The sequence below is a fragment of the Oryctolagus cuniculus genome, chromosome 9, assembly GCF_051225735.1.
Source record: "Oryctolagus cuniculus isolate XC-2025 breed Fujian yellow rabbit chromosome 9, ASM5122573v1, whole genome shotgun sequence".
Classification (NCBI taxonomy): Eukaryota; Metazoa; Chordata; class Mammalia; order Lagomorpha; family Leporidae; genus Oryctolagus; species Oryctolagus cuniculus.
Genome location: NC_142875.1, coordinates 98209855 through 98226409, shown reverse-complemented (window position 1 = coordinate 98226409; position 16555 = coordinate 98209855). Strand labels below are relative to the sequence as shown.

General features: G+C 57.0%; 1 protein-coding gene across 5 annotated transcripts in view; it reads right to left on the bottom strand.

Moving 5' to 3' along the window:
• The window catches only part of IQSEC3 (IQ motif and Sec7 domain ArfGEF 3), a 103733-nt gene that overhangs the window by 33749 nt on the left and 53429 nt on the right, over nt 1-16555 (bottom strand). For all 5 annotated transcript variants that reach the window (XR_007921003.3, XR_007921002.3, XM_002712787.6 and 2 more), the window contains 2 exons: nt 6231-7348; nt 4127-4288 (listed from right to left, as the gene is read on the bottom strand). Coding sequence is in view for 3 of the 5 variants with exons in the window: in XM_002712787.6 (XP_002712833.4) it covers nt 4127-4288; nt 6231-7348 (1280 nt within the window). In the remaining 2 variants the exon portion in view is untranslated. The remainder of the gene's footprint in view (nt 1-4126; nt 4289-6230; nt 7349-16555) is intronic.

Sequence of the window (16555 nt, the reverse complement as noted above, 5' to 3'; positions counted from 1 at the left end):
CGCCTGCCTCGTTCCCATCTGTTGTGCCCCTTGTTGCAGCAGTTCTGTGGGATTATGGCTAAGTGTCCCTCTGAGGGCCAGGACAGTCTCCAGTAATCCCTTCCTGGCAAAGAAAGGCCACAACAGTGGAAGGCGCTGTGGTGTAGTGGATAAAGCCACCACCTGCAGTGCCGGCATCCCATATGGGCACCTGTTCGAGTCCTGGCTGCTTCAGTTCTGATCCAGCTCTGTTACGGCCTGGGGAAGCAGTGGAAGATGGACCAAGTCCTTGGGCCCCTTCCAGGAAGACATGCAATAAGCTCCTGGCTTCGAATCAGCTCAGCTCCGGCTGTTGGGGAGTGAACCAGCAGATGAAAGACCTCTATCTCTCTCTGCCTCTCCTTCTCTCTCTGTGTAACTCTGACTTTCAAATAAATAAATCTAAAAAAAAAAAAAGAAAAAGAAAGGCTAGAGGCTTCCCGAATGTTGGGTGTGACAGACACTCTGCCTTCATTTCTCAGTGTCCCCTAAGAAGAATACACTTCCACGGAATGAAATCCTGAGCTCTGCCCCAGACGTCACACTCTAATACAGCTTGGAATTGAGCAAAGGAGGGAGTAGGTGCAGTGGAGGGCAGGAACCTGTGGAAGCGTCCTCCCGGTGGTCAGCCCAGGACTGCCCTTCGTGCACTGTCAGAGACTTGGTAGACGCCTACGCCCTCCCCATGGATGTGATTCACATCGGAAAGAATCACGCCAGCAGAGAACATTCGCCCGTCCGCCGGCGCGCGCACCTGCTAAAGTGAACATTCCAGAAAGCAAATAGAGCAGAGCCAACTTTCCCAGCCATGTGAGAACTGAGAGGAAAATGTTTCCAGCCCCAGAGGGGCTGGCCGCTGCCTGGATCCTACTGCAGGGGCTGCAGGGTTCATCTCCCCTCAGCTGGAGTGCGAGACCTCCAGGGATGCCCCCTGCCCTCGCCCTCCCTGGGCAGTCCTCATCACCTTGGGAGCAGCTAGGATCTCCTGGGTCTCGCTGTGTGTGTGTTTGTGTGTGTGTGGGGGGGGGGGAGGGGCGAATGCTGGGGGCCTCTAATGCCTTGTGCTTTCAAACGACAAAGAAGGTTCCAGAAACAGCTGACGCTGATGGGGACTTGCTAAGCGCTGAGCTAAGCCTCTCACCTGCATTTTCAACATTTCATTCACATGAGGCAGATACTGTCATCAGGTTTTGCAAATGAGGAAACTGAGGTTGGTTTCTCCCTCGTCAGAAACGTCCTATATTTTTAATGTGTACAATGGACTTAATTTTTGCTGAATAATAAAGCCTGCCAGTCACCATGAGAAGAAACAAAACAAAAAAACCCACGAAAACCAAACGGCCCTCTGCAGGGAAGCAGTGCGCGGCCCAGGGACGGCGCGCTCAGAGCCGTTGGTGATTATCTGGTAATGGGCAGATAATCTGCACAGACTCCTGCAGCGGGTCTCGTGTGGAAACGAGACCCAGAAGGATGGAGACGCCAGCTCCCGGGGTCTTGAGCACCCGACTCTGGGTGCAAACGTCACCAGACACAGCCCGGCAGCTGAGGCAGATCCTGCTCCTGCTCCTCCCTCCCTTCCCCTCCAGGGGGCCTCCCACCTGCATCCCTCCCCTTTTTGAAAGTGCTGGGCCATGTCCGTGCTGAGGGATGGGTGATTGATGCCCTTCTATTCAGCAAGCAGCCCCGCACAGAACTGGCATGGAAGGTGGAGGGTGGGGGAGAGGGGGGGCGGCAGCAGCAGGGGAGCCCTGCAGGCCCTCCAGGCCTGGGCAAAGAAAGCAGCAGTGGGCGGCTCTGGGACTGCACCTGTTTGCTCTGGTGGGAGGAGGGAGCAGGCGGCGGCTCCCGAAAGGCTCCAGGATGACCGGCTGGAGGGGCTGGGCAAGGCTGGTGCCCTCAGTGTCCTGGCTGCTCTGCTACAACCTGCCTCTTCCTGCTTCTCCATCTTCCCCATGCTCTTCTCCATGGGAGGGGAGGGGGCGGCTTCCTGAGTCAGTGTGCAGACGCTGAGCCTGCTAGGGCCTTGGAGCCCAGCCTTCGTGGCTGCAGAATAAAGTGTGGAGAATGGAGGATCTCACAGGGGCAGCACTGGGGCTCAGCTCTGTGTGTGACCCTTCCCAAACACAGGATGCCGGCTGGAGGCCCCACTGACGCACATATCTGTAATTTCCACGAGACCATGAGCCATGCCCAGCCCCACGTACACACACAGGGGGCCTAGCTCAGCCCCATTCTTCACACATGGCAAGCACTCCATATTTGCTGAATGAATCATAAAAGGTCATCTCATTCTCCCACGAACCTGGTGCCCAGCACTGCCCTGTTCCGGGTGCTCTGGCAGGATGCTGCGACGCTGCCCCAGCATATAAGGTGGAGGATTCTCTCCATGACACCAACCAGTGGGCTACAAATGCACCAAGGAGGGGCAGGCATTTGGCCTAGCGGTTAAGATGCCTGCATCCCACATCGGGCGAGCTGGGTTTGATTCCTGGTTCTAGCCTCCTGTTAATGCACACCCGGGAGGCAGCAGGTGATGGCTCAAGTGCTTGGGTCCCTGCTACCCACATGGGAGATCTGGGTTGAGTTCCCAGTTCTCTGTTTCAGCCTGGACCAGCCCTGGCTATTGTAAGCACTTGGGGGAGTGAATGAGCAAGATGAGAGCCCTCCCACACTCTTTTTGCCTCTCAAATACATTTTTTAAAAATGCAGTAAGGAATGCAAAAGATGATAGATTCACAGGGCTTGGAGATACCTTTGTGATCCCACTGCCCAGCTCTCTCATTTTACAGATGGGAAGACTGAGGTTTAGACAGAAGTAACTCAGCAAAGCTGTAAAGCACATAGGAGCAGACATAGGAATCTGGGTCTTCTTGCTCAGGCGCAACCATTCTCTTACCCACCCTCCACTGCCCCTCTGCCTGGAAGAGCTCAGCTGGGGCTGACTCTGTGTCAGCTGCTAGCCCAGTCTCCAGCCAGGCTCCCCTCCATGTGCAGCCAGCTCACGCCCACGCACAGGCTCCTGGGGAGGACCAGCAATTAGTTTTCATTGTGCTGCTCAGCACAACCTGCGCCACAGAAAGACTGCGTGTTCCCAGCACCCAGATCAATGTGGGCTGGCAGGTGAGAGTTCCAGGGCCGGCCGGGGGGAAGCAGACAACAGACGGTCAGGGTCTGGGTCTTGGTGGAAAGCACCAAGTTGGAGGCAGGACCTCCTTCTGCCCAGCTGAGGCCACCCAGGGCTTCAGGGACCCTCAGGCCGCCCAGAGCCCTCACTTTCTGAGCACACTCAATCACACGGCCCCCAACAGTGAATTCACGGGTGTGACAGGGGCTGCAGGGGACAGCTGGTCCAAAGCTCAGGTGCACACCTGCCCCAACTCTACAGGCATGGAGCAAAGGCCCTGGCTTGTCCACCTGCAGACACAGCTGCGAGATAGCTCCATGAACTGAAGCCACATCTTGGAGCCCCACCCCCCCCCGCCCCCAACCAGGGCATGGCCAATGGGCTGGTGACTGCCCAACCTCCCAAACCCTCTCCAGCAGGCCTTATAGATGCCCCAGTGGCAAGTGCCTCAGTGAGGGGTTTTCCCAGGACTCCTACTGACTGTGCCCAAGGAGGTGTATGGGGGGGGGGTGGATCCTACAAAATGGTGACCTTGAAGGTGGAAGTGGGCACAGCATGCCCAGTGCTAGCAAGGAAAAACGTGGCCCACGGAGGGGTCTGGAGTAGCCTTCAGGGGCCCAAGCCCCCTGTTTCAGCGACTGGCTCCAAGGCCCTGCTCCTCAGCCCTGAGGACGGTGGCGCCTGCTGCTCATGTCCACCCCACTTCTTTTTCCCTGCTTCCTGTTTTGCCTCCACTGATAAGAACATGGGTCCTGGGAGGGAGGGAGTCTTGAGGGACTTGTCTCCTTCTCTGATACAAAATCGCTGGTGCCACCACTGTGCCTGGCCCTAGAGCACTCACAGGGAACGGGCTCACTCAGCTGGCGTGATTGGTTAAAGACCACGTGACTCTGGCCCCTGTGGCCAATCAGGACGCTGCTTTGGCCTGAGAGTCCCTGGCGCCCTGGGGCAGGGTGGGGCTGCCGCGGAGCGCGGGGCACTCACTCAAGGACGTCCCGGTTGAACTGCTTCTTGCTGTTGCCCAGGAACTCTCCGATCATCTGGCGGCTGAGGCCCTTACGCTGCAGGAGGAAGTGGGCCACGCCGATGGGGGTGTCGGGGATGAAGCCGCGCGAGATCAGGAACTGGATGCCCTTGTCCGGGTTTCTGGAGTGGCGTGGAGGTGGAGGGGGGAAAGAAGCAGCAGAGTGAGCCAAGCTGGCCTCGGAGTCTTCGATAGCTACCTCCACGCCCATGCAGCCATGAAAAGTGCCTTCAGATCCTTGGAAACCGAGCTCTCGGGAAACGCCAGGATCCTGAATGCTGCACAGGTGCCCCCCCCCCCCCCCAAGGGAAGCATCTCTCAAACCTGAGGCCAGCCTCCAAGGCTTCCTTTCTGGGGATGGTGCAGGGGCCCAGTGTGGAGGTGGAGGAGAAGGGCCCTTCTCCATGGAGCTCCATTCCCCAGTGGCCCTTTCTCCCTGCCTGCAGTCTGGGCCAAATCCCCAGTCCCCACCTGGAGGCAGGAATGAGGGTAGGGAGACAGGTGACATCTCCCACGGGGCCCTCCTGTTCTTCCAGGCTGCTTTTCCCCGTCTGGACTCTCCGTGTGTGGGTGTAGGGCTGTGTCTTAAGCAGATCCCTGCCGCTGCCTGAGCTGTTTCTTACCGCGCTGGGAGAAGGTAAGAATGGAAATAGAGGGTGAGCATTTGGAACCCTTTATGGCACGGTGTCATTTGCGGGACAGTTCACTTTTACCGTATTTTACAAGAGTATCAGCCACAACATATTGAGGTGGGGATACCAGACTGGTCCTTTGCTACCCATAGTTTGAGAAGCACTGCTGTTGAGTGGTACGAGGGTCTGGGGGTTTTCTTGAGCATGTGGCAATGATGCTGTGGGCGGGGGCGGCTGGGGGGCTTTCTCCCAGGATGCCAGCCAGGTGTGGAAGAACAGAGCAGGGATTTAGAGCCCCGCGTGTCTGGTCTCACGAGCTCACCTCGCCTGTGTGAGCCTGTTTCCTTGTCTGGAAAGTGGCATGGAAATGCCTGCTCTAGAGCCTGTTGGGAAGTTTGCAGATGCTGGGTGTCTGGGGAGCTCTGAACAGCGGCGACTGCCCCTAGGACAGGAGCTTCCTGAGAGCAGAGGATGTGCCTCACGCGTCATTGTGGTCACAACGCCTGGCACTCAGGAAATCCCAGTTGAAGGGACAGAGGAACACACAGGCGGGCAGCAATGACGTCATGTTCCTGTCTCAGGAGCAAGGCTGAGTGGAGGGTTCTGAGTGTCTTCTTGTACTTTTCCATGGGAGGGCGTGTGTGCTTCCTCTGCTTGGCACCGGGTGTATACATTCCTATCTGGTTGGGGACCTGAGCCCTGGCAGTTGTTCACGGCTCTCCCCCAGGCGCCTTTCTCTCCTCGCCCTCTGCTTGCTCCATAACTCTCTTCCCTGTCTCCCCTCCTTCCTCCGTCACCCACTCTGCTCTCCAGCTCTCAACTCATCTCCTTTCTCCTGGGGTCTGCCGTGCCTGCACACCCTGCCCCTCATCTCACCCACCCCTGGAGGCCACCCTGCTTCCCCTGTCTTTATTTTCCACCTCAATGATTTCTGTGGTTCTTGCACTGCCTGGACTCTTATTTACGTAATATTAGATTTTCTTTTCAATTATTTTGATTTTCAAACAATAACAGTAGTACCAGAGTACTTCCATAAATTCATGCAGAAAGGGAATTAAAGAGAAGATTATTTTGGGGCAGAGTATTCAAAATCGATGCATATGAGGTCATGGGAAGTGCACACCACAAAAAAACACCATGAAATAAATTCTCTTAATTCCACTTTCCCACCAACTTTTTGGAGCACCCCAGTAGTTGTGAAAACGTATGTTGTGTTATTTCGCCCGCCTAACCCTTCTTGAAATAAACCCAGCATGGTGAAAAAGAAAATGTGTGCTTCCTGGACATTATCTGGGGCCCCCCCACCCCAGGGAGGGCAGTGGGATATCTTGATGAACCACCCAGCACCCTGCTGGCTGAGGTGCGAGCGCACGTGTGTATATTATGTGTGTGGGGGTAGGGGGTGTCCCAGACCGTCCCAGGGCTCACGCACATGTTGAAGAGGTTGAGGCCAATGCGGTAGAGCCGCTTGCGCAGCGTGTCGGTGGAGAGCGTGGGCGACTTGCAGCTGGCCGGATTCTCGCAGTGGTACCGGGGCAGGCTCAGGATCATGGCCTGCAGCGCCTCTTTGGAAGCGGTCGCCGAGGCCTCGGAGCCCGACTTGGCCGATTTGGTGGATGTGCTACTGCTGCTCAGCTGCTCCGAGTGGTCGCCTACATCCGCCTCGGCCTCAGCCGCTCTGCACGCTTCCCCTGACTCTTCTTCCTCCTCCTCTTCCTCCTGGGCCTCCACTGCTGCGGCTTCCTCCGCCACGGCCTCTGCGGCCCCTGGCAGGGCCGTCCCTGCCTCTGCTCGCGGGTCCTCGGCGGGCGCGTCCCCCTGACCCGCAGGGGGCGTCTCTGGGGCCTCCTGCCCGGGATGCTCGCCCTCCTCGTTGGCGCTCTCCGAGGGCTCTGCGGCGGCCGGGGCAGCCTGCGCGCCCAGGCAGTTGGCCACCGACAGGGCCGTGGACGAGGAGACAGAGATGTTCTGGCTGGCGATCTGCACCGTGACGTCCCGAAACGCCATCATGAGGGTGCCGCTGTGACCCTGGGGCAGGCCCCCGCCTTCGGCGGCCTCCTCCCCAGGCCCTGGGCCCGCTCCGGAAAGCTCCCGGCTCTCGGCCTCCAGGCCCGGCGGCCCCGCGCCGGCGCGCAGGGCCTGGTGGATCTGGTACGCACCGCTCTCCTGCAGGGAGCACATGGTCTTGAGGCTCCAGGTGCTGAGGGCGTCGTCGATGGACTTGGCCAGGGACTGCACCTGCTCACTGAAGGAGTCCTCCAGCTCGGTGAGCGCGCCCGCCAGGCTGGGCGGCAGAGAGGGCGAGCGTCCCAGCGGCAGCCCCACGAGGCCGCAGCCCTCCATGAACGCCTTCTCGGCCGCCAGGCTCTCGGCCATGGGCGCCCGCACCTTGCGCAGGGAGATGCGCCGCGGCAGGCGGCTCTCCAGGAGCGAGTTGCGGATCTTCTCGAAGTTCTTGCTGAGCTGGTACTGGCGGAAGGCGGTTTGGATGGTGCAGGCGGCGCGCCGGGATACCAGGTGGCCCCCGTACTTGTGTTCTAGCATTTCAATCTGCAGCGGGGACAGAGATGGGGAAGGGCTCAGCAGGGGAAGGGGTGGCACCGTGCTCCCGAATGCTCCACCCACGGGGCGAGACCCCCGGCCACACTTGGGCAGGGCCCAGGAACGCAAAGCGGGGGACTCCTAGCGCCCAAATCTGGACTGCTGTGCTCCGGGGTTCTTGGCCAGGCTCCCAGAAATGCAGGATTTAGGGTTCCATTGTGGGACTTCTTGATGTTCCAAGGGGGCAAGGCATAGAGGAGCTACTGACGGTCTCAGACACGGCTGCTGGGGTGATTATTTTAAAACGTGCCGGTAGAGGCCCCGCGGCTCACTAGGCTAATCCTCCGTCTTGCGGCGCCGGCACACCGGGTTCTAGTCCCGGTCGGGGCACCGGATTCTGTCCCGGTTGCCCCTCTTCCAGGCCAGCTCTCTGCTGTGGCCAGGGAGGGCAGTGGAGGATGGCCCAAGTGCTTGGGCCCTGCACCCCATGGGAGACCAGGATAAGTACCTGGCTCCTGCCATCGGATCAGCGTGGTGCGCCGGCGCAGCGCGCCAGCCGCGGTGACCATTGGAAAATGAACCAACGGCAAAAAGGAAGACCTTTCTCTCTGTCTCTCTCTCTCACTGTCCACTCTGCCTGTCAAAAAAATAAAAAAAAAAAAGTGCCGGTAGAATTTTGACTCAGCAATTAAATTGCTGCTTGGGGCGCCTATATCCCGCATCCCAGCCCTTGGTTTGCACCCTGGCTCTGCTCCTGATTCCAGCTTCCTGCTAAGGTGCACCCTGGAGGCAGCTGGAGATGGCTCAAGCACCTGGGTCCTTGCCACCTACGTGGGAGACCTGGAGTGAGTTCCAGGCTCCCAGCTTCAGCTTGGCCCAGTCCCAGCCGTTATGGGCATTTGGGGGAGTGAACCAGCAAATGGGAGAGTTGTCTCTCTCTTTCTGCCTTTCAAATAAAATGAAAATAAATAAAATTTTAAACTGCTTGTGTCAGCAATGCACACAGCAATATTAACAGATGAAATGCATGTCTTGAATTTGCATTAAGATACTTTGCCCAAAAAAGTGGCTAGCTTAGACAGTACCATATTAATATTAATAAATATGGTTGACGCTGGATGATGGCTGTGTTTATGACCGTTGATTCTACTTTTGTGCACCTTTAAAATAATAATGAAAAATTAAACAGAAATGTGGAAAAAATCTGCTGCTACTGCTGTGCACCTGCTGCCCCTGTCGGCACTGGTGCCACACACTGGCACCCTCCCATCTCCTGGGGAGCAGGATAAGGGTTGGAACTGGGATTTGGCCATCTCTGCCATCTCAGCACCCAGCCCAGGTCTGGCCTCTGCAGATGTTTAATAAATGTGAATTTAATGAAAAGATGGGTGGATGTCTCCAGAGTGGGAGTCCCCCCAGGCTACCCACAGTTACACTTCTCTTCGCCTCTGTTCTCCACAATGGGAGCTGTCCTCTCAGGACAGGGCAGGGCCAGCCGGATGCTGCTACCTCACCTGGGCAGGTCTGAGCCCAGGAGAGCATCTCATGGGCTGGTTTGTCCTTTGGGCCCCTCCTTGTCTCCTCTCAGGTCTGTGCCCCATGTCTGTGGCCTTTTCTCCCCTGAGGTGGCTCTGTCCTCATCTCTCTCTTTTATCAAGCCTTCTCAGGGAAGGGCTGGAAAGATACCCCCTCTCCGCGATGGATGAGCCAATAGCATTTAAGGCTGCCTGCAGGACAGTTTTGCATTTAAATAAAGGACAAGGCCCATGTGAAGGGGGTGGGCTTCATTGGTGGCCCATGGTCAGACTGTGATCAGAGAAGACTGGGACTTGAGAAAGTGTCCCCGGCCTTGAAATCAGGTCCCCCTGTTCACAGCCACCTTTCCCCTGCATGCTTGTGGCTCCTGAGCTGTGAGTTGTGATGGGATAGGGGAGGGCTGAGCTCAGCCACTCAAGGTGAGAATGACATCTTCATGGTCACACTGGGATGTGGGATGGCACCCCACAGCACAGGCACCCTCTTATAGAAACAACTCCAACCCTCAGGGACAATCCCGGGTAAACTGGGCCACCTCAGTGCTTGTCTGCAGCTCTTCCAACCTTGCCATTTCGGTGCCCTTTGCCATTCCTACACCTAGAGACATCAGGTGTCCATCTCCACATTCACCCCTGCTCCCTACTCCATGGGGCTCTAAGCAGCTCTTTAGAATAGGTGTACACGGCCCACAAGGCCCCCTGTCTGACTTTCCCAAGAAGTCTGTTTTTCACAGGGTACAAGGCCCTAAGCAGAAGCTGGCAGCTCTGCCCATGGTGTCAAGACCCTTATGTGTTCAAGGTCTTCAGGGTGCTTTTGAAGAACCCACCAGTGTTCATATCTATTGCTGCAAATGTGCCAACGCTTACCAGCTCCAGTTCACACCCATGTCTCTGTCCTCAGAGTTGTGCGTGTTGGCAGCCTGGGCACAGCTCAGCTCGGCTCTTTGCTCGGCGTGTCGGCAGGCTGGCATTAAGGTGCCTCTGTATGTGGGCCTCTCAAGCTCACTGTGGCCAGCAGAATTCAGCTCCTCGCCAGACTGCAGGCCTGAGACTCTCGGGTCCCAAAGGCTGCCTTGCTGCCCCCTGCTACATGCTCCTCTCTACTACGTGGTGGCCTGCTCCTTCAAAGCCTATACGAGAGTGACTCTCTGAGCCATGGCTTCTAAAACTATTATTTATTTGTCTGAGGGGAAGAGAGAGGGATCCTACTTACTGGTTCTCTCCTCAAATCCTGCAGCTGGGGGAAGGAGGGCCCAGGGCCTGGAACTGGAAACTCAATCTGGATCTCCCACATGGATGGCAGGAACCCAAGGGTCTGCATCAGCAGGAAGCTGGATTCAGGAGCCTGAGCCCGGAATTGCACCCAGGCACTCTGCCCGAGGAGTGACCCCCATAGTAAGGGGCCATCCTCATGTTCTGCTGCCGTCCCACTTGGAGGCAGAAGCCTGGGTGAGGTTAACCCCGTAGCCTCCTGCTACACTCAGTGTCTATGTTTCACCCACATGGAAAAGAAAACCAGAGTTTAAATCCTTAGATCTGTCCCATCAGCTCCGCCACTAGACTTTAAGGCCCAGGGAGGCAAGAGACTGCCTGCCATGGTCACTGCCTCACCCCAAATATGTAGACAGTGTACAAAGGAGGTCTTCAGTGAATGAATATATATCACATACATTAGAGAATTAATTCCAAAGTTGTCCTTGCAACTCTCAGAATCCTCCCTCACATGAACCATAGCTCTTCTCTCCCAGGGTGGAGGAGCTGACCCCTACCATCTGACTTGCATTTCCAATCTCTGCCCTTCAATGTGCCACTTGCCACGTGCCTGCAGACCCTCCCAGATCTCCCCCGACCAAGCCATAGCTCTGCTTGACTTCCCAGCCTCTGCTATGCTAACCCAATCTCTTTCTATTTCTATTGGTCCGCTTGGAAGGCCCACCTACCCTCTGCCTTGCCCCATGAGCAAATGGCAAGCCCTGATCCAGCCCCGGATGGCCTAACACCTTGCACTCCGGCTCCTCTCCTGCAAGGCTCCTGAAATGGCTTTCGGAAAGGTCAGCAGTGACCTTCTTACCACCAAAGCCAATGGCCCACCCTCAACCTCTCTCCCTTCTGCAGCTCTCGATCTTTCTGCCACCAGCTTGCATGACTCCGTCTTGGTTTTCCTGTCTCCATGCAGCTCCTTAATCTCCATTCCAGCTATAGAATCCTGAAGTGTGCTGGTTACAGGTCACATCAGTGCTGGCTCCCACTTTCCACACATAGTGTAATTATTTCTTTTCTTTCTTTCTTTCTTTTTTTTTTTTTTTTTTTTTTTTTTACAGGCAGAGTGGACAGTGAGAAAGAGAGACAGAGAGAAAGGTCTTCCTTTGCCGTTGGTTCACCCTCCAATGGCCGCCACGGCCGGCGCGCTGTGGCCGGTGTACTGCACTGATCCGATGGCAGGAGCCAGGTACTTATCCTGGTCTCCCATGGGGTGCAGGGCCTAAGCACTTGGGCCATCCTCCACTGTACTCCCTGGCCACAGCAGAGAGCTGGCCTGTAAGAGGGGCAACCGGGACGGAATCTGGCACCCCGACCAGGACTAGAACCCGGTGTGCCAGCGCCGCAAGAGGAGGATTAGCCTAGTGAGCCACGGCGCTGGCTTACAGCTTAATTATTTCCTCGTGCACTCCTGGGCAATGTCCATGATGTCCCTGTTGGGAGTCATTAAGGGAGCCCCTGAGAGCTGATGGCTGACAGCTCATTAAGAAGGGACCATGGCAGGCAGAGCCTCTGTGATGCCTCTGAGTGTGTTTCACAGGTCAGTGTCTTCCCAGTTCGAGAACCTCCTCTGCGATCATAATTTCACCCAACTTGAACAGACTGACAAGTAAGCATTAAAACGGGGAATATCCAACCCCAGATCTGTCTCTTACTCGCTGGTTGAACTTGGCCAAGTGTCTTGATGTCTCTGACTCTCAGTGTTCTTGTCTGTCATGTGACGTAAATCCTGCTGACTCCGTAGTTTGTGTTGAGGATGAAATTATTTCGTGCAGCACCAGGCACACAGCAGGTGCTCAGTAAGTGGCGGCTATTTGATGCTGACAGTGGTGATGTGAGTGCCTCTCGAATCTCCATTTCTAGCCTCGATCCTAGAACTACATTCCTGACAGCCTCCTGGGCCCATCTCTCTGCCTATATGAAGCATTGTCTTTCCCCACCCTGCCTAAATCAGCCCTTGGTTCTTACAACACTCAGTTTGGGAAACTTGTGTTTGTCAGCCTCGGAGTCCCATGGTCCCCTACTCCCAATGCCTGTTGCAATTATCCTTGATCTTTGTACCAGCAAGTCTACTTGTTTGCTTGTGCAGCTCTGTCAGTCTCCTAACTGGCCCCTGACACTATCTGAACCCGCTCCTGCCTCTCAAAGGGTAGATGTATACAGCAGGCCTTTTGTTGTTGTTGTTGAGAGGCATTGCCCAAAATGAGAGGGTGCTTCAAAGAGCTTGTGGCAAATGGAATTTAAATGTAAGTGTACTCTGGTGCTAAAACAACAGGAATCCATCCAAAAGTTCATGAAAAATGCATGTCATGAAAAAAAAAACACGCATGGACACTGGGCCTCTAACCTGTCCCAGCTGTCATCGGATCCATTGCAGCACCCAGCATGGTGCCTGGCACAGAGCTTACAGAGAGATTTTTAATCTAGGCATTGGCTCCTCACCTTCCTATCAGTCGGGCCCCACCATCTCCCCCAGGCCCAGCCTGGTGCACCCCAGCCTGCCCTGCCCCTCGCCACTTTCTTCCCAGCCTTGGTCGCCTGCACCCTCAGCCGTCACTGCTGCGTCCCTGCTGGGAGCCACCCGTGAGCAGACTTTCCCCACAGGCACCGTACTAGCACCTGAGCCTGTGCCCCTCATGTCCACACGTTCCAGACCCACGCCTGGGGCGTCACAGGTGGACATGAACTGAGCTGGACAGACTCCCAGATCAGGCCTTGGGTGCTCCACCCTTCTTCCCCCAGTACATGGACCCAGGCTCCTCCCCTGCCCCAGCCAAGCCTTCCCATCCATCCCAGTCCTGCGGGTAAGCATGGCCAGAGGCACCTGGGAGTAGAGGGTGTGTGGCCCCGGGCAGGGTGGGGTCTCTAAGCCAAGGAGCAGGTCTGTCCACTTCTCGATAAAGGAATCATGGGCAACTGTGGCCATGCCTTCTCCCAAGAGAACCATCTCCCAGCTTCTGGCAGAAGCGGTGGTGGAGGGGCCTGGATGAGCCTCGGTGGTAACTGGAACAGCAGTAGCCTCTCTTTCAGGTCGCTGCAGCAGCCAACCCTGAAGAGGGCTGTAGAGAGATGGCAGCAGTGGGCTGGGGGCAGAGGTCAGCTAGGCACAGACCACAGTGGGAACAGGGGCCTGGGTCCGTGTGTGGGAGGCTTACAAACAGGAGCGAGGGTTTCCTTGGAGCTGGGGTTTCTCCCTTGAGAACAGTGGAACACTGCTTGCTAGGGGGCCCCGGAACAGGGCAAGGCTGAGGAGCAGGCAGTCCAGAGAGGGAGGGGGTCCTGGGGATGCCTAGGGGTTTCCCCAGAAAAGGGGCCCTGGGGGGCCGAGGGAGGATGCTGGGCTGTGTCTCTGTGTGCACCCATGGCCCAGCCCTGCTGTCTGAAATGCAACAGCACAGGGCACTCTGGGAGCAGGTTGCCCTTGGGAGCGTCTTCAGGTGGGGGCGGGGGTGGGAGGAGCCCTACGGTCAGCAGGCACCTGGGACACAGACACTCCTTCAGGAAGAGCCGCTCAGGAACCCCCAGCTCAGGCTGCTCCGACGGCTCCCGGGAGCCTGTGCCCTGGGCCGTCATGACAAGAGATGGTCAGGGCAGCCGGTTAACCTTCTGGCCTGGCCTGTGCAGTCCTGAGGCTGCGTCTCAGTTTTCTTCCGGAGACGGGGCTGGCAGAGGTGCCTGCCTCCCAGGAACTCCGTGCAGATCCAGGAGCTAGCACAGGGCAAAGGCTTGGCACTGTACCAGACACATGTCAGCGTTCACCTCTGCCGGGTGTGTGTATGGGCAGCCCCGGGGAGCCATGAGCCTGGGACTGGGGCTATGGTACAGTGCTGTCCGCAGGCTTAGCACAGGGCTGGGGACAGAGCAGCTGGCGACGCTGTTCTCTGGGGGATTCCTCCCATGCCATCACCCCATCCTTTGCAGGCGGCTCCCAGTGCCCTCCATGCCCCCGGTGGAAACCTCGCCTTCACAGTGTAGAAGCCCTTGCTTCCCAAAGCAGTAGTCTGAGGCCCTGCGAGGGCAAGGGCCTTGCAAACCCAGCTGCCACTTTGCCTTGGAGAGGCGTCCCACGGGGAAGCTGGGCCCCAGGGGGAAGGGGGCTGCTGTCTAGGAGATTGTGACATCCGTCCAGGGCCCGCCCTGGCTTGGGAACAGGGCCCCGATGCTAGACCACAGCGCCATGGCCCTCGGGCTTGGACAGCACAGCCAGCTCTGTAGTTCGGACAGCCCATGTGGGCGCCAAGAGTCTCCCAGTGCTGGAGAAGAGGACACGGACTCCTGAGAGACCTTGAATAATTTGGAAAGAAAACCTGGGCCCTCTATAGCCACTTTCCAAAGCACCCCCAAAGTGACCAGCTGCTCTGTCCCTGTCTCCCTAGGTGGTGGCCCCAGGATCAGAGTGTGAGGAGGCAAGAGAGTCAAGGGCAGAGGGATCTGGGTAAAACCGAGCCCCTGTGCACTGCCTCTGAAGCTGATGCTAGATGCTCTCAAGTCCTGGTCTCCCACTGTCTCCCAGCCTCCTTCCCACAGCTTAACGTTTCCTCGTCCCACTTTTATGAAAATCAGCTCACTGACTCGAGGGAGTGGTGCAGCCTGCCCAGCCCTCCGGGGGCCTTGGCACAGGCTCGTGAGGTCACTGATCTCCCCAGAGGTAAGACCCTGATGGTTGCTCTTGTCTTGAGGGGTTTCTTTCCAGGAACTCCAGGCTCTAAGCAAAAAGGTAGCTGCCACCTGCACACAGCCCCCAGGCTGGAAGTCGCTTAGCCATCAGCAAGGATCTGTAAAGAACACCGTATCACCAACCACTCAAAGGACCAGCCCGGAGCCCCTTTGATCCCCAGCCTCGATCTAGAAGACCCTTCACCCCTCCGCCCACAGGGACCCGAGAATGCCGTGGTGGTGATAATGAACTTGCTGGACAGGCCTGCAGGAGCTGGAAGCCTCTGCAGGCCCCAAGTGTAACACTACCCTCCTACTTGTCAATCCAAACGCCCCCTTTCCCAGCATGCACCTGCTCCATCCAGGCCTGAGGGAGGAGGCTGTGAAAATGTGGATCTGAAACTCCACATGGAAACTGTGGAGGTGTCATGAAATTCTCAGGTGGCTTCCTGCCTGTGGAAGCAGCACTTGGTACCTTACAGAAGAGGCCAATAGCTGGGGGAGTGCTCTCTCTCTCTCCCAGGGCTGGAGGTGTAACACAGGTGCTCTCTCCCTCCCCCACCCCTTCTCTCTTTGGACAAACCTCTGGCCCTCTCATGATGGGTACTTCTCCGTGTGGGGTGACCCACACTTGGGAGTCAATTTTGTTGTCACTTTGTGCACCTTACAGGTGTCTACACTTAGTAATCTTTGTGGGAGACAAGAGCCTGGAGAAAGATTAATTCATCCTTGCTGCCATCAGTACCCGCCTAGCTCCTTACTCTATGTTTGCAATAAACACCTATTTCTTCCACCACCCTGGTGATTGGCTTGCTGTGTATTGGGTGAGTGGACCCCGTTTGGGAGACGTCCTGTTACAGGAGAAGACAGTGCTATGTGGGAGGACCCTCTTAGATGCGCGACTGCAAGAGGAGACTGGGGAGGGGGCCAGCTCAGAGGTCAAAGAAAGTCAGGGAGGGCCTCGTTCACTGTCATTCACCTGTTCACTCATTCATGTGCGCCTTTCACGTTGAGCATATCCTGGGCACCTGGACCATGCTGGAGGCAGGAGGACAAGCGTGGGCCCGCAGGGCAGCACTTGGGGCTGGGAGTCTTTGTTCTCCAAGTGGACTCCAAATGGCGACCCTGCAGGTGTGCAACCTGCTCAGCTCGTCACCAGCCTCAGGAACAGCAGGGTCCTTGCTCTTAGGAGTGGGACAGCTACTGGACAGCACAGAGTTAAGTCACAGGCCACAGGGATTCCTATGCCCAGGCTTGGGACGCCTATGCGGACAGCTGAGTAGGAGTGGAGACCACCCAAGCCAAGTGGGACTGGGGGATGGGTGGGAAATGTCCCCAGCAGAGGAAATAAAACCTGTGGAAGACCAGAGGCCTGTGGAAGCCTGAGAGTCAGCGGGAGGGGAGGCAGGAGGAGGCTTTGTCTGCGCACAATGAGGCTGGCACAGGCTCTCAGTGGGGGAGCCACATCATCAGCTGTGCACTTTGCAAAGATGACTCAGCTGAAGAGGCAGCGGCACAGTAGGGGGTGCCCCAGGAGGTGATGACGGTGGCGGGCAGTGAGGACAGCAAGAGAGAGTGGGGCTGGGGAAGTGGATAAGAGGTAGCCGCCTGTGTGGGGGTGGGGTGGAGCCAAGGAAAACACTCCTGGGTTCTGGACTGGCTGGCAGGAGGCCTGGGGGGTGGTGGATGGGGATGTTGCCCCAGACTCTTTCCAGTCCCATGACCATGGGATTCCTAGTGTGTATGGGGGGAGGGGCGGCGGGGG